This window comes from Barbatula barbatula (assembly GCF_947034865.1).
Source record: "Barbatula barbatula genome assembly, chromosome: 2".
In the NCBI taxonomy this organism is placed as follows: domain Eukaryota; kingdom Metazoa; phylum Chordata; class Actinopteri; order Cypriniformes; family Nemacheilidae; genus Barbatula; species Barbatula barbatula.
In genome coordinates this window covers 16,088,857-16,114,323 of record NC_136767.1, presented here as the reverse complement: position 1 = coordinate 16,114,323, position 25,467 = coordinate 16,088,857, and the positions used below count along the sequence as shown (strand labels likewise).

The 25,467-nt window shown below is 37.7% G+C and overlaps 1 protein-coding gene across 1 annotated transcript in view; it reads right to left on the bottom strand.

Moving 5' to 3' along the window:
- Nucleotides 1-934: 934 nt before the first annotated feature.
- lrch2 (leucine-rich repeats and calponin homology (CH) domain containing 2) overlaps nt 935-25,467 on the bottom strand; it is a 69,148-nt gene continuing 44,615 nt past the window's right edge. Inside the window, exons 12-20 of the mRNA XM_079478623.1 lie at nt 20,701-20,760; nt 16,799-16,847; nt 12,582-12,722; nt 9,225-9,278; nt 8,334-8,397; nt 5,467-5,579; nt 4,573-4,710; nt 4,301-4,378; nt 935-4,190 (exon numbers count right to left, since the gene is read on the bottom strand). Coding sequence (XP_079334749.1) covers nt 4,071-4,190; nt 4,301-4,378; nt 4,573-4,710; nt 5,467-5,579; nt 8,334-8,397; nt 9,225-9,278; nt 12,582-12,722; nt 16,799-16,847; nt 20,701-20,760 — 817 coding nt within the window. The 3' untranslated portion in view covers nt 935-4,070. The remainder of the gene's footprint in view (nt 4,191-4,300; nt 4,379-4,572; nt 4,711-5,466; nt 5,580-8,333; nt 8,398-9,224; nt 9,279-12,581; nt 12,723-16,798; nt 16,848-20,700; nt 20,761-25,467) is intronic.

Genomic DNA, 25,467 nt, shown 5'->3' with positions numbered 1-25,467 from the left:
AACTATGTGACATACTTTTACTTTTCCCTTTTTAGTAACTGAACGACTGTTGCTCTATGAACCAGCACTACTTGTTTAAGTGATTTTATTTTACTTGGCATCATTTGATCACTTTTACACGCAATTCTGGATATCAAAGTTGGAACTACAAGATAGCGGGCCCCCTGGTGTTTTATAATTTTTCTACTTAACAGCTGTAAGTGAAACAATGTTTAACAGGTCTACAAGAGGAAGGCTTGTTAATACTTGAAAATGGACGTCAGCTCATTTACATTTACATTTAGCAGACTCTTTTAACCAAAGCGACTTACAAAGAGTTGTCATAAAAGAGCAATAGTACGATAGATGCTAATACAAAGTATAAAAGGACGAGCGACAGGAGAGTAAGACAAGAGGGGACCAGGCCTGGACATTATGTTTGTATGGCCGGCAGTCGCCCGTGAGAGAGCTTACGGCATTTTAAGTTTGTTCTTTCGTTTATTTAATTAAAAGTTGTACGGTCGCTCCCTTCCTTCCTTTTATTGAACCTCGTTACAATGACTATTTAATAAACTATATCATAAAGTTTGAATTGTGTATTCTCAATACATTTAGTGACAGTTAAATACAAAATCATAAAGTTAAAAGAACAAACAGACTTAATACTGCTATGATGTAGTACCTACAGTATTCCAAAATAGCAAAGGCTGCACAAGTTGGTTTCTACTAGAATCCCTGACCTTTCCTTCCTGTCCAAATGTCATTTTCTTTGGAAAAAAACCAAACCCTTTCCTTGGAAGTCAGGAACTCTCATAATTATCAGTCTTTTAGTCGACTGTGGACAGGTTATTAGAGGAACAGACAAATCTTCTAGATTGCATATTTGATGTAACTTTGCAGTTTTCACATATCAAACATGCCACTCTTTTTATGCAATTATCATTAATTCCATTACTTCAACCTTTGAAATGTTTTATTTGTTATCTTTTTAAGAAACATCCGAATGCATTTATACAGAGATAATGTACAGTACAAGAATGGTGGTTGTCCAGACATGCAATCCAGTCGTGTCATTTAAAACAGCTCTATGCACACACTGCATTGTAGGGGACTCCGGCCAATTCATTACATTGGAAACCACACTTATTACACACTGAATATTTTCTCATCACAAGAATGTGATGCAGAGCAGATAAGCGTGATATTCCAAAATCGTATCAGAAAGGGATTAAATAGGGAAAGATCAAAATGACATTCTCATCTGTCATGAAACTTTTGTCTCATCGCAGTTTATTTCAGGTCACACGTCACTGATATGCTCGCATCTAATGCAAATCACGGGATAACATACTGCTTAATGCCCTATATTAGTACAAAACATAGGACACAGGATGCAGTTTATAGGTTTTGTAGTATGTTAGGTCAAACATGATTTTTTTGTGAAATGTATACTCAGTCTTGTGAGTGCTACTGTCCAAAATGGCAGTTTATAGCGTGAGTTGAACATCTCTGGCTATCCGGAAATCTATCAGAGATGTAGAAATAACTTCAAATCGCCAAGTTGCTGTATTACTGTACGGTGTACTTTGCATTATACACATGTCTTACATAATGAATGTGATGGAGAGTGAAACAAAAAGATAAGATAATAAATTATCATTATTAATGTCTTTGTTTTTTTATATGAATCATTCTCGGATGAGTTATAAGCAATCAACCTGAGAAACTCTTGTCTACAAAGGTCTTATCTGCTATGTGTGACGGGCAATAACTCATAACAAACTTTGATTCTAAAAAAATGCCCAAAGAAAAATAGTGGCTTTCGACTGTAGGTGTCATGAATCAATTAAGATTTATGTGCACAAGGGTAAACAGGTAAGCCTACTGTTCTTCTAGCAAGACAGCATAAAAAATATTTGCTTGAATAGTAGAATTATTTAATTATTAATTTCAATTCACTAAAGCAAATGGTTGTTTCTAAGCGCATTTGTGAAGCATGCAGGGGGAGTCTGCAATACAGCTATCGCTACAGGAACTTTTACATCACTCCATTCCTGCAAATCGGACACCCAAATCGGCTCTTTAAAATGAGTCCACCTGTCCCATTATGATTCATTTCTAAGGAGCTGCTAACACCGTGTCTACACCGGACCCGACAGGCGCGACATGACAACCTGCTTGATCTCAATGGGTTTGTCGCGTTGCGTCACGTTTCTAATGTGTTAGCGTACCAAACCACCACAACAACGTAGACGCTCCAAATGTAAATAAACCTGAATGAACTCATGTGGGTATTGGGTAAGACTTATTACAGTGTACATAAGGCTATGGGAAAGACGATTAGACGATTACACTGCATGTTGTTTGTCAATGACCTGAAAAGAGGACTGCTGAACAGCTTAAACCACCTAAAACCTGATATGATGGTTCCTCCAGTTTTCATGCTTGAACACTACTCTCACTGTCATGTCTGAGGCTCGTAAAACAGATTTAAACTCATAAATAAAAAAACAAAACATAATTAAGTAAAAATCTATTTAACTAAATAAATAAAAAAAAATTCTTGATTACAGGGGTTTTAAAGGTGTTTAACTGAAAAATAAAGTGCAAAGTGTTTTACAAGGATTTCTAATTGTCTTGTTTTTAGCGCCGAGACCGGCCATCAAGGAATAAAAGTGGATTTTGCATCACTTGCAATTTTATGTCTCACCTACAGTATAGACCACTTCAGATGGCAGAGACAATGCTGGTCCAACGCAGATGTTTTTTAACACTACACAAACAATAGAACACAATACAACTAACAGAATATTTAGAACCGAATCAAGATGTTAAATTAATATATTTAAGATTTAATTGTATATGATAGATTTAAAAGCAAAAGAAAATTGGCAGCGATGACAGGCCCAAGCCATCAGCGCAAGCGCCTCCCGGGTGTCATCAGGAAAACGGTGCACAGCAGGCACATGCATTTACATTAACCCTCTGGCAGTCTAGTTTTATGGGTTACACTTAAAGGGTTACAATATGGAGTGCGCCCCTAGTGGCTCGGGCCCTAATACATAAAAATGAAAACGAAGATGCTTCTGGACAAGTGTTTACATCTTGCGAAGTGGTCTATAAGAGCACAAGAGCAAAAACACTTGCTGAGGCAAGCACTCGCTATTAATCTGTTAATATTGAAAACTCCCACACAGAAAATTTAAGTGAAAACAATAATGAAAAGAAAACACGTACGTGAACCCACACACATATGACCTTTTGTCTTGTATGGGCTTGCGAGTTTACTTTGTTCCAACACATCTGCTCAGACCTGCAGATAGTAATAAAAACTGTCTGTTGCCACAAAATTATAAGTCACCTTGCCAAAATGCAGCCACAGCAGAATGTTTCTGACACACTTTAAATCAGGATAGACTTTTGTCCATGGATGTCATTTGTTTGGGCATACGATTACATGCACATTACAACGTGTCTCTGCCTTTAGTTTTACCCACAATATGACAGGTTGTTGAAATATTCCTTTGTGTTGGGTGGAGTTCAATGATAGCTCTTTGTGACTTCATGCTGGAGATTTGGTCAGGTGACTTTATGCAACACCCTTCCTTCAATCCATAATCAGCCAGAAAGCTGCCTAGTTTTTTCATGCCCTCGCCCTCTGGGCTCACCGGTGCAAGAAGAAATAATGTGATCAAGATACTGTACAAAAGAGATTTCGAGAGGCGACACAGTCAGTCACAGAACAGCAGCAAGTACTTTGCTTGCTTCCAGGTATTCCCGTTCAGTCTACAGCTGTATTATTGTAGTCTGGTGTTTCGTTTTGGTCTGTCGTCTACATCATCCCCGAACGAAATGAATAAACTTACAATTTCTTCCAACAGTGTGTGATATTTGAATAAGCTCAAAAATGCCTAGACCCCTGCATAGGGGGTTATAAGAGGTAGGGGGAAGCTGACCTGTTCACCATAGCTGAGTTAGGGTGAAGGGTCATGACAGGGGTGGTCACAGATCAGCATTAAGAGGTTTTCTGTGGGTAGAGGGGGGGGGAGAGGGTAAAGGGATGCTAGCAGTCGTCCCATGGTACAGTAATGCTACATGGTAGATAGCTGGTTGGGTTTTGATGATGGAAGATCTAGCAATGCCTGTACAGTGGCGCCAACTTTAACCAGACCTCGCTCCTCCAAGATGTGATGGGGCAAGCACAATTGATCCTGTGCAAAAAGAATATGCAAGCAAACACAAGCATTATCAGACAGCTTTATCACCCCCATGAAGCTAGCATCATGAAAAAAGGAAAGGGAAGGAAAAAAGGAAAGCACACCTGTGGTACTCCAAGCTTTTTGCACGCGTCCAGGAAATTCTCAACATTCCGCCGACACTTGGCCATACTCAGCTTTGGCTGTTGAATTACACACAAACACAGGTAAATAAGGACATTTTATTGACTTGCTTTTAAACCAGGATAAAAAAAATGCAATGGATGTTAATGATAATTCAGGGAAAAGAGATTTACAAGATGAGCTCATTAATACGTTCCAGTAAAATACACCAGCTTGAAAAGACAGTCAGGCAAACTAGTTCAATTTGACTTACCACTGCAGGGGACGGCACGTGAATGCTGGCAACAGAACGAGGACGAATGTGATTAGCCAGATGACATAAAACGACACCATCCATTAAAGCAGCACCCACATCATCTGGCAGCAAAACCCTTAACCTGGACTCAAGGTTCTGTGGAAACACACAACCACTTTGTTTCCTTTCATTTCAAAAAGAAATAATCTGAATGTAATAGTGAGAAAACATCATAAGATAAAATGTTGCGTCAAGAACACTGCACTTTCATTGTCATTCAGCACCAGGGACAGTACAGGCTGTCAACTTGACATGGCTGAAGGAGTTTTCAGCATTAGCATCCCTATCTATTAATCTTGTTGATTTAACTGAGAAACGTCTATTTCCCAGAATATGAATGTGCTAAATTCTACTGAAGTTTGCTCTGTAATGTTTCTGCTTTTGTTTACAATCCTGCTGTTTTTGAAAAGTTTGTGAAATGACAGATGTATCTTCATGCCATGACACTGAAAGGATAGGAATCAATTATTGGCTAAAATAAAACAGACCTTTCTGAGGTCATTGATTTAACAACAAAAGAATTGTCAGCAAGAGCCTCCCAGTGAAAATTAGAAACATACAGCGGCTAACACAGAAATCGAATAATTGCTTTTACAATGTTTACAAGAATTCTTTCCTATTGCTTAGAGCATGGCGCTTGCAATGTCAAGCGTCTGCCCAATGCAGAAATGTAAATGTAGAAAGCTGCAAGAACGTTTACCATTATAAACATCTGGGTACGAATAGTTTGTTAAAGAGAAGATACGGGACTAATCTGCATTAATGTCAAATAGCTCTATAAAATGAATCAATAGTTTTGTTGTCACAGCTGACTGTCAAAATAGCCTTTGGGGATTGATGTGGAACACTGACCTGCCGCAGGATTCGGATCTGCTCCATCTCTTCTCTGATGTGCTCCATCTTTCTCCTCATAGTGAAGCTTGGGTCTGTGGAGCTGAAGTCTTGTCGATTTCCACGTGAGAAGGCTGAGAAGAATTTACAATGGCAGTACGATAAAAGATATTGTTGTTGCACAACAACCAATACACAACATAGAAACATGCACACGTGTATAAACATTAACATAATAATAAAAAACGTAATGCAATAATTATATTCTAAAATAACTATAAATATAATAAACACAATAGTGTAACAAACACTGTTTAACATAATAAGCAGGTGTTCCTTATTTTTTAAGTTGCCCATAAAATCTTGATGTTTGTTCCCGATCAGTGTCAGTCTAATACTTTGTAATTAATGTATTTGGATGGTTCACCAATAATGTAATTCTGCCAGCACGCACGCACACTCTCACGTCGTTCAATATCTGACTTGCTTTCATGGAGCACAAAAAGAGGATGTCATGCAGATTATGCGTCTCAAAGCTTTCATCATAGTTCACTTGAAGTTGTGTGTCAACATGAACCGTGTGCCAAAATTTGTTCTTATGCTCCACTGAAGAAAGTCACAAATGAGGTTGAGTAAACAATGCGTTTTCATGCTACAGGGAGTATATTTGAAGCACTTCAAAACTGAGAGTGTTTTTCGTTAGTTTAATTCAGCTGTTGTGAAACTGCAACCTCATATTAATATGATCTGCATTCTTTTGACCTCCATTTATCCACGCTTACACTTTTGACAGTGTATTTTTTTGTGCTGAAATAAAGCCAATAGCATTGAGAGTCTGTAAACAGAAGTGTGCGTTCAAAAACAATAATGTTATGACCTGCAAAACGGATTCACTGCGCAGAAATTGTCGAAACTAAGTCCGTTGCAAATGTGTAAATGTCTTGTTGCGTACGCAAGGGAAAAAAATGTCCTGCAATACCCCGATGTTTGTAGCTGCGCTTAGTTTTGGCAAGATTGTCTGTCCAGTTTGCAAGCGTGAGTTGCGAGGCAGGGCTACCTTCTTGTGACCAATCGAATGAGGTTCCCGATGACTCTTCATTTTCTCTTATCTGATTGGTTTAATAACGCGCCGGGCAGGCAGACATCAGAAATGGTACTTTAATGTATGCACACAAATATATAGATTACAATGTACACGATTCTTTAACCATTTGGCTGATTGACATGTGTTGATACTGAATTCTTAGCTGGTGTTTTGTAAAGAAAATCTTATTTAAAACGTACTGAATTATTATCACTACTTTCAATTCAATACATTGTGTAAGGCTGCATAAATCATTAACTATAATTATACAATCTATAATTAAAACGGTAAATACCAAGTTTCTAGGTCTCACGTTTATGCAGTGCTTCTTCCCAATAATACCAGAAACCATTATTTACTGCAAATGGCCGAGATTTGGGAAACTCAAATTGTCAACACGGTTTTACATTTTTAAACTATTGATGCATGAAAACTAACTATATTTATGTATAAAATGTGCGTAGTATTTGGAAGCTATTTCATGGATAAAAGAAAAAAGGTGGGACTGTCATGATTCTGCCTTCTCTTGTCTTGATTTTCTGATCTAGTGGCAGAATCGTGACAGAGCCACACGTGTTTCGTGTTGAGAGAGACGTATTATTGTCAATCAGGACATAATATGCGTTCTCTCCAGTCTAGTCATTGGCCCCGCCCCTCTCGTTCCTTGTATTGCTTTCCACCTGTGTCTCATTCCCCACACCTGGCCATTGTTATCTCCTTTGTTAGTTTCTCTATTTAATGCCCTCTTGTCCATTGTCTTCTGCTCGTTTGTTGTTCAAAGATACCTAGCTTGTTGTACTTGTTGACTTGCTGTACTTTATATACTGCTCAAAATTACTTTATGCATCCATTTGTCAGATTACCTGATAGGTAGTTATGTATGGCAATTTTCTGCAAGTATATTTTGCTGTAAATCTGTCATATGAGAAATGTAATAAAAATGGAGCCGTTTCGGGGTGCGTACCATATCGTGAAGCTGTTGGCGATACACAGCCGGATTAGGACTCACTATGATGTGCTCTGTGAAACACTAGATTCTGATTGGCTAGTTACGAAAAATCAGGTATTCCCTGATAGCAATCACTCAAAACTAATACTACATGGTCATGCAGGTATTTAGAGTGATCTTGAATGTTTCAGCTTAATATTACCAATAGTATTCATATGATTAAATATGCATTATGTTAAATACATATATTGAATTATCCACTTTGCGTCAGGTCAGGAATTTCTTCCGCGTGAACCACCGGCTAGCTTTAGATTATCCTTTTAAATGAAATACGATATTGTTGTTCTCATAGCAGCACTATCTCTATTACAGCTATCAGTGGAGCACAGAGCACAAGAAGCTAAATTAAACAAAACTGGAACAGTTATAAAAAAGGAAACACTGGATGGACAGATAACCTTGCAGGCAAGCTGTTCTGATACTGTATATTGTCATTGTAGTGCTGTGAGACAGGAAATCTAAGCCTACCTCCTGGTTTTCCTGCGAATTGCAATGACGTGAAATACATAGAAACAACACCAATCTGTATTGTCCAAGACTATTATCTTGATATGTTTTAATGGTTTTCCAAAGAAACCACATATGAATTCTCAGTAAAGTGGTTGTTCAAAAATAAAATGTGACAAATGGATGTTATTGTTTCTCAGAGCTTCCTACAGCTGATTCCAGACACAATGGTGGAATGTGTGAAAAATCTGATGATTTTGACACAACAGCTAAATACATTTATGGGTGATTTATCCAACTAGTGCATCCACTTAAACGTTATACCTTTTAAATATCGGAAAGACATACCTGTTCTAGGTTTCAGGCCAAAGACAGTGAGTGTTGTAGTGAAATCATTAGAAAGCATTCCCTCCTGTAACAACACGCTATATATTATTCACAGTCATATATAAAACAGTCCTTCTTAACCTCTTATATAAGCGCCCCTAGTTTTTAGCATTTTATTGATTGCAAAAACAAGATCAGAACATGAATGTCAAGTTCTTAAGCTTATAAATGATGCTTTGTTGTACATTGTTATCCTATCAACTGTAACAAACTAAGGTATTAAAACACACAATAAAAAACACCTCTTTTCCATGGGCTCCGTACATATTATTCCCTTGACATGCAGCATCTCATCACTGGTTAACTACAGGTTGTTAAATGTATTCATGTAATTGTGACTCAAATATCACAGTATCCATGCTCAAATATTTATTTCTTTTATGTGTGCTATGCAAGTACTGTAGTAAGTAAGGGATAATGTACGTGCAGCCAGTTCTTATCGCAGAAATAAGTCCTGACAGTGTGATCAGGATCCGATGCGAAGCGGAGGGTCTGGTATCACACTTAAGGGGCTTATTTCACGATAACAGCCGGCTGCTTGAACAATATCCAGCTTACTACATGGTTACTTGGACATGAGAGAAAACTAATAATATTTGACTAGCTCATTTCAACCGAATGCAGACCTTCCGTGAGGAAAAGCCATTTACTTTCGGTAAGAAATTACGTTCATTTGTAAATAAAATGTGATATATGTTATTAAAAGATATTTATATTTAATTTGTCAAAGAACCTGAAAAAATTCATATGGGAATAACGAACCTGCAAATGTCGCGACTGGCCAATAAGAATCAAGCATTCCAATGAGCCGTGTAATAATTTAGTAATAGCACACCCACGACTCTGTCTCACCTCACAATCATTGTCGTGTCCACTGGAGTTTCTACGAGCACTTTGGCACTTATACTGTAAACACAGAACATACCACAAGAATAGATCTTAGCACTTAATAACAACAATATTACAAACATACCCCATAAGCATACTTCATCTGCTTGTTCACACTTACACAGAACATAACATGTTTTTGTTATTAAACAAGATGGTCTGCAGGGATCAAAGACTAACAAAGAAACTGCACATTGTTATGACTTTCCTGTTCTGTCTCCATATTACAAGGAAAGCACCTCACGTAACCTCTGTGGCAACAAGTTACAGTAAGTGGCATCTGAGACACACTTTGCACTTTCGACAAATACTGTACGCCACGATAACAGAACATGAAATATGTAACCGTGTTTGTGAAAGCTGTCTGAAGTAACTGAAAGGGATGTTGTTTACCCAATGAAAAATGTACTCACCATCTTGTCATTTCAAACCTGCATGACTTTTTTCTTCTGCAGAACACAGTATGTTATGTAATATTGGTTAACGAACGCAAACATGGACACATTCATGCCATTTGTGACGCAACATGGGCAAATCATTTACATATGACCGGCCCCTACAGCAAGCAACAACTTATCGTAATATTGCCGCCTACTGCCGTTTTTGCGCTGGCTTGTTAAGGATCCCAATGTCTCAGAAAAATAAGTTGTTTTGCTTAACGATTGTTCTATTATGTCAATGCTGAATCACGACTCGAGACACATGTTTAAGAGCAAATAAGGATGCCTTAAACTGGAATGTATTTCATTGAACTCTTTCATGCATATCGTAGAGGTCTCTTCGGTCCACTCAAGTAGGAAATGAAAAGTGCAAATTTGTAAAATAAAGGTTCAATTCTTGTCCAAAACACATTGGAAAAACAATGAGATCGACAAGTATGCACATCTTACTTGGGTACTTTTCCATATTAAATCATGCTATGTAATGTAGAGAACATTTTGTAAAAATATCACTTTGATGGCTTTAAAATTGAAGTAATTTGATGTCAGTCTAAGTCAGTCAATCCTGGTTGATGTTTGTTGGACTGTCGTTTATAGCAATAAACACACTATTTTCATCATTTTTATGACGATTTGGATTCTACTAATCTCATAATTATAGATTAATGACACAAAATGATGATATTCTCCTAAGTAAGTGAGTTATTTTATGTTCCCAGTAGTGATAAAAACTTCTAACACTGTAATTATGTGATTGTTGGATTGTCTGTGATATGAATAAACACATAAAGAGCTTAAATTTTCTTTTTCTATTTTCAACTGTAAAACTTTATAGTTATGCTTGTCATCCTTCATGTGAACATGCCTTATCCAGGATGTGACCAAGCACAATGACAAGCTCCTGGTTGTGATGTCATTGCGGTCTGAATTGCCTCAAGATTGCAATAGCCGTTTATATGATAAGATATCACATAGACAAAACAGAAGTAAAAAAATCTTTCTCAGCTCAGTATCGTCTGCAGCTGTCAGAAACAACTGAAAGAACAGCACACTCACTAAGATGGGCAAGATGTTCTGGGAACTCACAATCAATTGACAGTGAATTCAGTTTTTGTGGATAAAGTATTCTTGAATGGACATGTCTTTGTGTGTACCAAATCATACCAAACCTCTCTTTCCTTCGATAGAAATGACTGAGCATACTTTTATCTGGCCTTTCATGGAACCTGAAGGAGTGAAAGGGGAGTTCTTTGCTCCAGGGAAGGGAAATTCCCCCAAGGATTAATCTGGAAAGATACCTTATCTATTTCTGTGCGCCCTGCAAAATGAACACATTGAAAAGCTGCAAGTCCTGTTTTACTCCAGATTTGTCAATTCACATGAGAATTTTGTTAGGTTTTTACTCAAATGTTATTATTTTTCTGTTTTATGAAAACTTTGTGACTTTTGTAGCACTTGCTACTGTATGTGAACACACAACACACATAACAAATTATGGATGTGATTTGAAATGGGTAAAACAGAAGGAAATTGATATGAAATGTCTACTCCTCCGTCAAAATGACCACTGTAGGAAATCATAGGGAAATTGGGCAGAGTTATGATCACGTTCTGTTGTTCTAAACTAATGCTTAAGTTTGACTGTAATCGAAATGCAAAAATAAATGCAGTCTGCCTAAATATAGACTTGCTCAGATTTGTTGGTACCCTTACAGCTCATTGAAATAATGCTTCATTCTTCCTGAAGAGTGATGAAATTAAAAGCTGTTGTATCATGTATACTTGCATGCCTTTGGAATGCCATAGAATAAAGCAAAGAAGATGTGGAATGAGATGAACTACCCCTTAGAAAAGATAATGAATAATTGGATGATAGTGATGTTTAATATTGTGAGCTTTAATATCATCACACATGTATCCAATCTTGTAATCAATCATTCAGCCTATTTAAGCGGAGAAAAGTAGTCACTTTGCTGTTTGGTTTCAGGCCAAACAGCAAAGAACATGGACCAGAGAAAGCAAAGGATAGAGTTGTCTGAGAAGCTCAGAAAGAAAGAAAATAGACAAGCATGGTAAAGGTAAAGGCTACAAGACCATCTCAAAAGCAGCTTGATGTGCCTGTGAAAACAGTTGCAAATATTATTAAGAAGTTTAAGGTCCATGGAATTGTAGCCAACCTCCCAGGGTGCGGATGCAAGCGGAAAATCGACCCTAGATTGAACAGAAGGATAGTGCGCATGGTAGAAAAAGAACCAAGGATAACTGCCAAACAGTTATAACAGTGGTTCTTAACCTTGTTGGAGGTACTGAACCCCACAAGTTTCATATGCGCATTCACCGAACCCTTCTTAATTGGAAAAATAAAATATGATTTTGATATATGAGATATAATTTTTATTTTGAAATGAACAAAGCCTAAAACCAGCCGACACATGTGGTCCGAGAGGCCACAGCTTTCTGATTTCCTGCACATTGTGCAAAAAAATGCAGCCAATTGCGTGGGAGACCACAAGCCAAGATTGGGATCGGGACAATATACAGTTAGCATGGAAGTGATGTTAATCTTGCCATGAGGCATCTCTTCTAAAGCATCAAAACATCTCCCACATTCTGACTTGGGACGGAAAGGAACCAGTATATTTGGTTTATTGTATTTCTTAAAGAAGAAAGTGTTGGATGTGATTTAAATCAACAAAGTCTTTTAATGTCTGCCTAGTGCATTTCAACTCTCATATATCGCAGAAATCTTTGTGTATAAATGTCTCTCTGTGTATGTTAGAAAACAAATGTGAGGATGATACGTGAGCATATGTGATAAAATAAATACTGTATGTGAGCGTGAAAAAGACTCATTGTAATTGTTTGTGTGTGTAACGAATACCTTCAGGTAGTCCTTCCTCAAGTATTTGTTTCTTCTACGGTCCTCATTCTGGTTGAGCACAGGAGGAATCTCTGGCCATCTTGGTTCAGGGTCGCTGCTTTCCGATTTTAAACTCCCATCAAATGAACAAGAGGAAGAAGGCTGAGGGCCCAATAAAAACATTACAGTCAACGTGTGTGTGTTCGTAGTGTGGATGTTTCTTGTTCAATGATGTAGGGATAATGAAATGAATGAGGATGAGGGGAAATGTGAAGAGAAGAGTGACCTCGAAGAAAGCTACATCTTCATTAGTGAGATCAGTCTCCTTCAGAAATAAAAGATAAACAAAAAACACAAAATATAAAGGCATTTATCGGAAACCGGATGGCACATTGATAAATAAAATTAAATTTGGAAATGTTTACAAGTGCACCAGTTTAGAGTTATCAGGGCTAAAAGAATTTGAGATATAGACCAAATATTACACAGTGTCTACATCAGATGCGACCAGGCCGCGCCGCATTCAGTGTGGACAAACTTCACGATTATAATGTTTCATTGTCTATTGTCGCCTCGCATCGCGCCGCCTCTGTTGTAGACACAGAGTTATAGTGATATACTCAAACAAAGCATGCATAATAATAAGGAACCATGCTTCTAACCACATCTCTAGACCTGTAGTTCCGACCACGCAACTTTGCGATGCTGCTTGCGATTGATTGTTGGAACGTTGGTTTTGAGAAACACTTAATTTAGTTAAACTATGCTGGAACGATGGAACTTGCGACCGGAGTTGGCTAACTATGCTTTTGAGAACCGCACCCCAGGCCAAGGTGCAGCAAGTGAACCGCGCCCGAGCACTCACACTTATCAATCGAACCAGGCTTTCAGGTGTCAAACGCACCCGGGAACTAGTTATAATATGTGCAATGTAAAAAAATCTAACTTCAAAATGGATTAAACAAGGATTCTTTAGTAGGAAGATTAAATGCACTATTTTGTGTATGATCTTTATAAGCAACATTTTCAGTATAATGTTAACTGAACTTCAAATTATTTTACACTTGAAAATTGCCAGTATACATTGCAGCATGTACAGTTTTGTGGTTAATAATAATAAAACGGATTACTGTTATAGTGTTTGTTGACATTATGACACTGTTGTTGTTGTTGTCACTGTTGGTGGTCTGGGACCCGTTTCAGAAAGCAGGGTAAATGCAAACTCAGTGTAAGTTAACCCCAGAAAACAGGATACTCTGGGTTTTCAGTTTCAGAACGCGAGGTATATCAAACCCGTGACCGTGGGGTAAGTCAAGCCCGTTTCAGAAATCGAGGTATCTTATACTCTGAGTGAGTGACCATAGTAACCTACTCTGTGAACCTAACCTGGTCGGGAGCAGGTTTTATTCCACTAACCCGAGGTTTGTTATAATCTTAGCCCCCTTTTCGAAGCGCGAGCGGTGTTGAAATTGGCTTCGCCGTAAGTTTTTTTAACAGCCGTAAACCAGCTGTTCTGAAACAGAAAACTCAGAGTAGCGATTATCTGAGTAAATCAACTCAGAGTTCATATTTTAACTCAGTGTTGCTTGAACCTCCTTATTGAAACGGGTCCCTGTTGTATTTGGAGTGTTTTTAAGTAAGATGTTTATTGATTGTCACGATTGTTGTTTCTGTGTTCAGTTTTGATATTTAATGTCCATGGAAACTGACAAATGTTTTGTTCTTTTTTCAGTAGAGTGTAAAATAAAAGCTTGTTTTGAATTATTTTTTGTTTTGAATTATTGTAAACAAGCTCGGCTGATTTATTTGTTGTCAAGTTCAAAGAAATGTGACATTACTCAGCAAATTGAGTTAAGTGAACTACTTGGGCCAAATGTTGAGTAAACTTAAAAGTTTCCTGATAAAACATACTTCTACCTCAGACTTTTTACTTTAAAAAAGTATTAACACAATGTCCATTATCATGTTTAATGCAACATATATATAATGCAATTAAACCTGCAGAACTCCACATAATTTACTGCAATTACTTATTATGGTTATAAATGCATTAACACAAGCACTTTTTGGGTACTCTGCTATACCCATTTCAAACAAAGTCAAATAGTCAAATAAAATAACAAACACTGTCATTTCATTTGCACATCAGTTCTTTAGATTTTTTACGAGCATCTAATGAGGGTCACATGCTGGACAAGAAGCTCAGACTGTGTCGTGTCTAGGACACAGGTATCGCACACCAGACACATACATTCTGAAAACGGGAACTTTTTCTGTATCATTGTGCTGTTTTAACATTATTCCCATACAGATAAATGTACCTTGCAAACGATTTTAAACAAATAACCAGTGTTGGGGATGCTACTTTGAAATTGTAGTTAGATAAGCTGCAAGCTACTCATTAATAAAAGTAGTTAAGTTACTTAGCTGCCTATCGGAACAAGTAGTTAGCTACACTACAAGTAACTATAAAAAAGTTGCTAGCTTCTTTGAAATGACCTTTTTATTTTTTACAATCTCACATTAAAACAAATAATGGAGTGTAAAATGTATTACAGTAAACTGATTTATATAGGGAATTAATTTACTATTGCTAGATACTCTACAGAATACTGTAGTACATGTTAATAGAGTGTGAAAGTTACCATAATATTCTACAGCTGTAATATACTACAATTTACTATAGTAAATACTAAAGCATAGTCTTCCAGTCTCCCTCTGATAAGTCTCTTCAGAATCTGAATTTAAATCCATGTTAAAAATGAAATGACAGTGTTTGTTTTTGATTTTCTCCTTTTTAGTGCATTGCGGTCAAAACTGTTTGTTATTTCTAAACCTTTTTAGCAAGGTTTGTACAGCACAGTGGTCAACTACTGTTGTTTTTATTGTGCTTTTTAAATAAAATAAATAATAATATTTGATGGATTGATATATTTTTATGTGATGTGATTGTGATAACAGTTGCAAATATTATTAAGAAGTTTAAGGTCCATGGAATTGTAGCCAACCTCCCAGGGTGCGGATCCAAGAGGAAATGTGTTATTGACTAATGTTTTAAATAAATCAGTTTAAAACAATGTAATACAGTACCATTATCATTGTATTGTTTATTTATTATTTTCATTACAGTATGATGGGTGTTTCGAAATTTAAATATTGACCCACTCATGTACGTCCTTTACGATCTCTTCTCAGTAACCGGGTTCCCGTTCCAAAGCTGTAAATATTGGTTATGTGCAAAAGTGGAATTTTGCATAAACCACTTGCGAATGCACCGTCTTTATCCAACTATAATCAACCGCCACTTCCTAATAAATTGAGAAGAGTAAGAGAAGCCACTGAAGATAATAATTTTGATATATAATAATACTTGTGCAAGCAGACGAAACACTATAAATGCTGTGCTTTTATGGATTCCTGCTGTTCGGGAAACACATTCTAAGACGCAATTACAATACTTGACTACTGCTCAGGCATTTAAGAATTACCATAACAACATTTCTGATGCTGTGTACAAGATCAGTACTCTGGTTAGTCAGTTTCATTACGCCGTCTCATAGTGCAGTTACGTGACTTTTTGGAGGAATTTATGGAAGTGAACCACTTCAGTTTTTTGTTACAGTAATAAGAAAAAGACGTTACGGAGCGCTGGTCTGAAGGCAGAACGTAATGTAGCTTTTGGTCGCGCGAAATTAACTACTGGAAAAGCAACACTGTTTTAAAGTTAGTTGAGCTACTGTCAAGCTACTGAAAAAATTAGTTAAGTTAGTAGCATCGCTACTTGTAGTTAGCTACTCCCCAACACAGCAAATAACATGCAATTTTAAACAAAATGTTGTAGAGTTGTAGCAGAGCTCCCCGACAGATGCCGAACAGTGCCGCGGGTGTGTGTAAACTCATAGAAAACAATGCAAATTTATTTAATCTCTGAATATTGAGCACATAATGTGGAAATGATACTACTACTTAAGCTAGTTCACTAGAATCCTCATGAATCAGTCCTGTTCATCTGCCACATTTCAACAGGATTTCCATTTTAATCCTGCTTTTACATTTCTTTGCAGGATGCAGGGTGCAAAGGTTTTTCAAAATAATACATAATGCATAACTCAGCCTCTGTGCCTGTTTTCGAGTGAAAACAAAGTTCTACAATACAAACAATATGATATATTGTTTATATTGAATATGACAGTTCCATTATACTGACAAGTAATCTTTTATGAATATGACATTTTTACCTGTCCACCGAGAGCAGACGCTGAGCTGCTTCCATCATCTAGAGATGCACTAGAAAAGCAAAAGATTATATCTTCAATATAACTATTGTTCATTTGAACAAGTTAATCCTCAACACAGAAAGCAAAAGTAAACAACCACACTACAAATCCCTTCATTACAATTCAAATTGGGTATGGGTGTGTGATTTTCTACACTAATCTGTCATATGTCTCTAGAGAATAAGGCTACAGTACTGTAAAGAACTGATTCTTCATTCAAGTTTATTCAAGTCATGCTATAACCTGTGATGAATGTGACATAACACATAAAGAATTTCTGCTGGTATTTGACAGTTCATCACACCAGCAAACAAGTGGTCAACATCAATCTCAATATCAAAAGGAAAGCCTGCATGTGCTTGTTGTGTGTTTACATGTTTGGAGCTCTAACCACCTTTGACAGATGTGTCACAAACAAAGTACGTTACGGAGCACTTCAATACGAAGCTTCACAGGAACGTTTCCGATAAATGCTGATAATAATATCCTTTCTGAATCATACACAGGGGGCATTCAGGTTTACACATGTTTACACTAGAAAAGCTTTTCTTTCGAAAAAAATATTTATACTTTATAAATGTAAAAAAACCAAAAGCATTACATAGTACAACCTAACATGCCTACAGAGAATAAAAGTGCAAACAATACTAAGTCTCAGTGCAGTTCGTGACAGTCACAGGTTTAGAATCTATTGATTTGTTTTCATGGACAAAACACTTTAAAAAATAATTCATGGCATCTGTTGGCACAACAATCATTGACACAGTCAAAAAATTTAATTTGGGGAATAATTAAAACTTTAAAAGTGAAACTGGATTTGATGAGTTGTGCTGACTTAATAATGATAATTACTATCTATAATTAATTATAACTTAATTTTATAAAAAATCTGTGTTTATGTGTTTACGACAATCCTTGTTGCAGTAACTCAAAGTAATTGGCTAGATAACTTAATTTTTCAACACCAATTGAGTTCCAGATTTCTAGACTCCGCCCAAACAATGTAACATACATAAGCGAGTTCAAACTCTATGTGTCAGATGTTTGAAAATGTGTTCATGTTTAATCATCTAACTTAATCTATTACAGTTGAGGTTACATGACTGAGGCTTGTTGTGTCAAAGTATAGCATTGCTGACGATCTCCATTTCCCATCATGCTTTGCATGGTACTGGATAATGAGAGTTAATGTAGATTTTGATCAAGATGAGAATAGCATTAGACTAGATCAGTGGTTCTTAACCTTGTTGGAGGTACTGAACCCCACCAGTTTCATATGGGCATTCACCGAACCCTTCGTAAATGGAAAAATTTAATATGATTTTTTTCAAATTCAAAACATAGGTATATATTTTACTGGTGCACAAAATTACCCGTGCATCAACATCACTGTGTTTTAAAGAACAAAACCATTAAAAAAAATTTCCATCTCCATGCAGGTTAAGGAAGTGTTCTCTTAGTTTTGCCGGTGCTAGACTAGAATTGCAAATCATGCAGTTAGGACGCTGACTCCCACCACGTTCCGTTATACATGTGAATCCATATTGTACATATTCGTCCGACCAAATTCTTTTTTTGCTCGACATAGTTAGTGTGAAGGGATTCAAATATTAAGAACGAAATCACACGACGTACCATCACGACAGTCACAAGTCGACTTCTGAGCGCACCAAATTCCCTACAGCACAGATAGGCCAAGCGATGTTGCGTGATCACCTGCAGCCAATGATGGCCAATCGGGGCGTGTCATCACGAATCATATGAGTCGGGTGTGTGTCTTGACCTCCACCGAACCCCTGAGACTGACTCACCGAACCCCTGGGGTTCGATCGAACCCAGGTTAAGAACCACTGGACTAGATAATGTTTATGTTCTTTTCTTTTGTCCTTTAAAAAATTGCTGGTTATGTTCGTGGTTTAAAGAGGTTACCATTGACCTGAAGAATAGAACATTTGCTTAGCCTATGGTAAGGCTCAAAGGAGATTAGCATACATGCTGTTTTACTCAAAAGGCATCTCATCGTAGATGCTATAGGCAAAATTAGCTTTTATTTATTACTGAGAATTTTGTAAATTGAGATATAAATAAAAAAACTGTGTCATGGTTCTGCCACGTCTTGTCAGGTTTTTCTAGTCTTGGGCAGGAACATGACAGTACCATATTTTTTGTGTGGAGAGAAACACATTGTAGGTCACGACATAATGTGCTTTCTCTTCGGTGTTGTCTATGTCCCCGCCCTCTTGTTACCTCGTTTTGCTTGTACCCTGTGTATGACTGTAATGAGCAAGGTGGGACGAGAGCCGTTAGGGAACGGCCGGGGCTGGTGATGCAAGTGATAATGAGTTTGCACCAGTCTATTCACCAGTAAGTTGAATAGTTATAGTTTATGTCAAGTGTTGTTTTAGTTTAGTCCAGTTTCAGTAAGACTATGTTCTGTCGAGTCTAAGTTATTATTCCCCTGTTATTGTTGTTTTGCCCCCTCGTGGGTTTTGTTTTGCGTTTTATTGTTAATAAACGTCCATGTGTCACCATCCTACTGGCTGCGCTTGGGTTCTGTCCTTCCCAGACCGTGACAGTCTGTCTGACCCAATTTAGTTTGTTCGATAAACTTTAATTTTATTAGTTAGAAGTTGACACAACTCAAAAATATTGATGCAAACTGCTACCTTCATTTTTTTTTGTTGAGTCTACACTCCCCCTTTTTCATGTCAGTCCACACAGACTGCATGTGTATATACATACATATATATACACACACCTCAATCCCTAAAACCAAAGGCACAAAGCTTACTTTTGCTAAAATGAACACGCATTTTACAAGGAGGCCAAGGCTCAGCATAACCCTGACCCTTAACCTAACGACCGGGCGCAAAGTCAAATCATAATATAACGTATGGATGAGATCGAACAAATTCCCTCGTAAAATAGGTATGAATTCCCATCAGATAGGGAGAAATTTGTGTTCATGAACACAAATCAATAGATTCTATATTTTGTGACCATGTCATGAGACTGTGTTCGACATTGTGAAGAATATAATGTTACCGATTTTCCTCTTACTGCTTGACATCATCTTTTTCTTCTTCTCTACATCCTCTCTTGCTCAATTCGGTATTTCAAAGAGTATATTTTAGAACTGGGGAGTTAAACAGTAATTTTCTACACGAGGACCACATACCTGCAGAGCTTCCTTCCTAATAACCCTAAGAGTGTGGGTACATGTTTAAAATTCCTAGAAATCATGACTAAGATGGTTCAGCTGTGTTTTATTAGAGCTGAAGCTTAAGCTAGATTTCGACGCCCATGGTTCAGAATGCTGGCTTTAGCTTTACAACTATAAATACATTCAGTAAGTATATTCAGTACACACCTGTCACTACTTGTTTAACTGTCAAACATCTAAAGCTTCCTACCTTCACCTCCTTCCATTCTTTCTTCTAAACCAAACAGGGTGTATCCACGACCAACAGAGATCTTACGATACTGAGATCATGCAGGTTCTCCACCCAAGCATGCTTAAATAAAGTGCATGTAATTGTCTTTTTCTATACAATTTAAAGGTATGGTATAACTACAGAACAGATTTTAAGACGTAAACACTGAATACCAAAGGTCTATTACATTTGTTTAAAATACATAAGCAGTTCAACAGTTCATATGCAGTAGAAAATCTGCAAATATGAAAACTACTGTATATGAATTAGATGCCCTACCTTTTACCCCTTAGCAAGTCACATTGTTATTAATGTGTCAAAGTTTCATTGTTTTGTAATGTTATTGTGATTATCGTTGTTGCTATGAAGCAGTATTATAAAAAATGCCCCGGATGCATTTGTGAATTGGGATAATGTGCGTCATAATACCTTCTAACAGTCTGAGATGGAGATCTTGATTTTGTGCTGCTACCGGAGTGGCTGAGAAATCTGTGAGATCAGAAAAAAACATCACGTCTTTTATTACAAGTTTCTAGAAAAAGGTGAGGTGCGAAATGTATGGGATGAAATTTCACTCATGAAAAAGCACTTGTTATTCACTCAGGTTACAATGCACCATGATCCGGTTTAAACATAAAGGCAAAACAAATGACATGCCCTGCTCTATAAACTCTTTTAGACAAAACAGTGTCTGGAAAACATACATGCCTTGATTCTTTATAATAATTTGCCAAATAAAAGCATTCTGATACTGGTGTCATCTGTTCACGTTTAAGCCTGTAATGATTATGTAATGTAATGTCTATTTAAAAATAATTGTCTAATAAAAGATTTGATTCCTTGTCTACTTAATGGCTTTCATAGATGATGTAAATAATAAATTAAATGAATCATTTAAAACCTAAAAAAATGATTAACAAATATAATTTGACTGTAAAAGTAAGTGCAGAGCAAGCATGCTCAACGTGGGGACCATTGCACATCTTCTAAAGGTGAAATTATTGTGGTTGTCTGAAATATCTGAGGTTAAGTCAAATAACTATAATCAGATGAGTAATAATAATTGATATTCCTACATATCAGGTCCTTGTATCATGGGATCGTGCTTCTGCCAGATGGCCTTTGTAGCACTTTTTTTAGCAATCCTGTTCTACATATATAAAGTATGTACCATATACTTACTGCGTAATTACTAGGTACCAACCCTAAACTTAACTCCTAATGTAATTTACTCCTTAAAGTATATGTAGTTACCAGTATTTGTTGGCTGTAAATAAAGTGCAACCAAAGGTTTTGTACAAAAAAAAGATGTTGTTGGCATACAGTACCTACAAGTTTGTCATCTCCTTGTGTTGTAATCTTGTTGTGGTGGAGAGGCTTGCGTGCTTCAAAGACCCTAAGAGCTATGCTGGAGGAAGCCTTTAGCTCCTAGTAGGTCTAGCCATACCAGATTGGTTTTAGCACCTCGGTCCTCCAGGTTGGGCGCTAACAGCACCACCCCGTAAACCCCATAAAAAAAGCTACTGTTACAGAAACTACAATGAGCAAACCAATTGACATCAGGCGCCCATTGCAGGTCCCAGCCACTCTTTGAGTGGCAGTATGACCACCCCTGATGAAAGCCGAAAGGAAGTCAGGGGTGTGATGGAGGGACTGCTTGGCCCAAAGACTAAGATCTGCCCTGGAGCATGGAATGTCCGAGCCACATATGAGACCTCCAACACAGCACAAGTCCTCAAGCGAAATGAAGAGATACCAACTGGACATCCTGGGGATAAGTGAAAGTCATTGGATGGGCTCCGGATGCCAAGTTCTGCAAAATGGATCTGTCGTTCTCCACTCAGGCCATGAGAATGCCCATAAACATGGAGTAGCCATCATTATCTCTAAGGAGAAAGCTAAAACCTTGCTGGAGTGGGAACCAGTAAGTGAAAGACTGATCAGAGTACGGCTCAACTATAAGTTCTGCAAACTGGAAGATACTTCACTACTACGGAATTCCATTCAAGATAATTACAATCATAAAAGTCTTAAATGAAAGGTTTGAGTATAGTGTCCTTATGGGCACCACTCTTACTGACTGGTTCCCAGTACAGTCCGGAGTGAGACAGGGGTGCATCATCTCTCCCATCCTCTTCTTAATTGCAATAGACTGGATCACAACCAACACAACAGCAGACAAACCTAGAGGCATCCAATGGACCCTGTCATCTCAGCAGGAAGACCTTGACTTTGCAGACGATTTGGCCCTCCTTTCAACAAACCACTCCAAGATGCAATCGAAAACTGACAGGATCAACAAAAATGCCAAACAGGTGGGTACTGGCGATTGGTCAGTACATATAAGAGTGGACTTGAGACTTAGATGCCAGAAGCACAGAATGCTGCCAAGGACCACAGACGATGGAGAGAGCTCATTAAAGCCTTATGTCCCATAAGGGATGAAGAGGAGAAAGTAGGTAAGAACCTACAAGTTTGTACTGTACATGTCACAGATGTTTTTTGATTGAAAACAGCTTTACTAATTCATTCATTCCATATTGAATTTTTTTTGTAGTTGTAGTTTTTACAATCATTTGGAATGCAGTGCTTATAACAACATGTGTAGTAGTCTTAACTCTTAAGGGACGTTCACATTATTGAAGATACCGTAGCTATAAGAGATCAACTATAATACACTATATGGAAAATTGTATTACATTTACATTTAGCAGACGGTTTTATGCAAACTGACTATCAAATGAGGTAAACAATGGAAACAAAATAAGGACAACAAAAAACATAAGCGCAGAACAACTGGTCTACAGTATACAAAGCTAAGTTTTTTTAAGGATAGAAAGAGTGGAAAAGAGATAAGTCAGAACTAATCAGTCAGGTGCTGACGGAAGAGATGTGTTTTCAGTTGATTCTCAAAGATGGCTATAGAATCTGCTGATCTTGTGGCAGCGGGCAGATCATTTTTTCAAATGTGGTACAAATCCAGAGAAGGAATGTGACAGTGATGTCTTCCCTTTTTGGGACGGTACTACAAGAGATGGGTTTTAAGTCGATTATTGAATGTTGTGAGAGATGTGGTTGACTGGACTGAATTAGGAAGAATGTTCCACCAGGAAGGAGTTGTGAAGGAGAATGAGCGGGCAAGCGATTTACTGGCCTTTTGAGAAGGCAATACAAGACGCTGCCGGTTTGCTGAACGCAGGGTTCTTGATGACCTGAATTAATCTAATTCAGGCTTCAACCTGTAGCCAGTGGAGGGAAATGAAAAGGGGTGTCACATGAGCCCTTTTGGGCTGTTGGAAGACGAGGTGTGCTGCTGCTGTCTAAACCAGCTGGACTGGTTTGATAGCCTTTGCAGGAAGACCAGCAGTAGTCCAACCTTGAGATCACCAGGGCCTGGACAAGGAGTTCTGCCGCATTCTCAGTGAGATAGGGTCTAACCTTTCTAATGTTGAATAAGGCTTCAAGGTTGAAAATGAACTCTTCCACATTGTCGTTGAGGCGCCAAGTGTCAGTGCATGTTTAAAAACAGTCACAACTGATGGCATTGTAATCAATGTTTCCCAAACGTTGTCAAAACATTGGCAATTGTCCATGTCTCATGCATAGAATCCATGAATTATTTCAGCAACAGTATGTTCACTATCATCAAGTTCCATAACTGTCAGGTCCAGCAGAGGTTTCGTCTATGCGATCATCTTTTAGGAAGTAGTCAAATATTCATTGGAATGATTTTTATTAGTAAAATATATTTTTTGTTATAATAATATATATTAAGCACGCCATAGTGTTAAATTACAACCAATTGAATTTTTTGAAATTCAGCATTTAAATACCCCGACATGACGTCACTGTCAGGTCCCGGGTTTGATCTCCCTTCACTTTCTCACTCGCCTTTCCATGTGCACAGCTGATGCGGCTTGGCAAACAGCTGAGCGGCTCAGCAGCGCACAGCTGTTTCTTATTGGTCATTATTTTCCTCCCTTTATATTCCTCTCTGTTTCTCTCCTTCGTTGCTGTTGCGTTGTATTTAGTTCATCACCCTAGCCATCCTGCCCTGTAGGATTTTTTGCTAACTGTGCTTTCGTCCAGTTCCAGTACTCGTGTGTATTGTGGATTCCTTTGGACTGATCTGCTGTTTAGGATTACGTGTTTGCCTTCTCCCTCTGGACTCTGTTTGTACCTCAACTGACCCTCGACTGTTGTTTACCCTTTGGATTACCCACTCGGACTTTGTTCGCACCTCGACCGACCTACCGCCTGTCTGACCCTGTCTCTGCCTAGCCCTTGGACTATCTGAAGCTCTGATCTGCTTATTGTTTTGTTCCGGCTCATTATTATTATTATTATCCGATTAAACCATTATTTTGAATCTGCTTTTGAGTCCTTACCTTCTGTACCTGACAGTCACATTTTTCAAAGCTTCCCCAGTGTTTATCTCCGTTGTTTCACAATCCTGGGTTTACAGTATTTGAGTGTAAGCAGGGAGTATAAAAATGTAATCTTATTCTCAGTCATTTTGACAGCGCTAGCCAGGTAGAGAGTGGCAGCTGTGGAATGGAGCAGCTGAAGCAGATGTGTTGCTGTGGAAACGAGGAGGTGATATATTTCACACGTCGATTTAAAATATTTCTTATCCATATTGAATAAATATTGTTTTTTATTCAAATAAAACCAAATTTTAACAGTTTAAAGTGAAGACAACTGTCTGGCCATCGTGAAGTCCACACACATTCAAATTCAAATAAATGTACCAAGGGAATGTACATTAACCTGTATTTTCTGTCAGCTGAACCAAAGAAAGCAAAAGTAGTTTCAACATCCGAACATCTACATAAGGTACAAAGGTTTTGTGGGTAACTCTATCGTCTTTTTTATCATGCATTGTTTATATTATTTTGCCATAACATCGACACGTGCATGCTAATATAAGTCCTGGGCCTACAGTGAAAGCACACAAACACTTACTTTACGTCAAAAATGATCTAAATGCTAAAAATACAGACAAATACAAAACACAGACACACATCTCTCCTTCTACCTGTGAGCTCTCCCCGCTGCTCTTCTACGGTGTATTAGACTCTCAGCCCTACATATTAAGGACCGCCTCCTGAGAGTCACGTGTAATGTGTGCACCAATCACATCCCAGGGTTAGGCAGAGAAGCAAGAAGTGATAGAGAAGGAGATGGAAGAAAAGG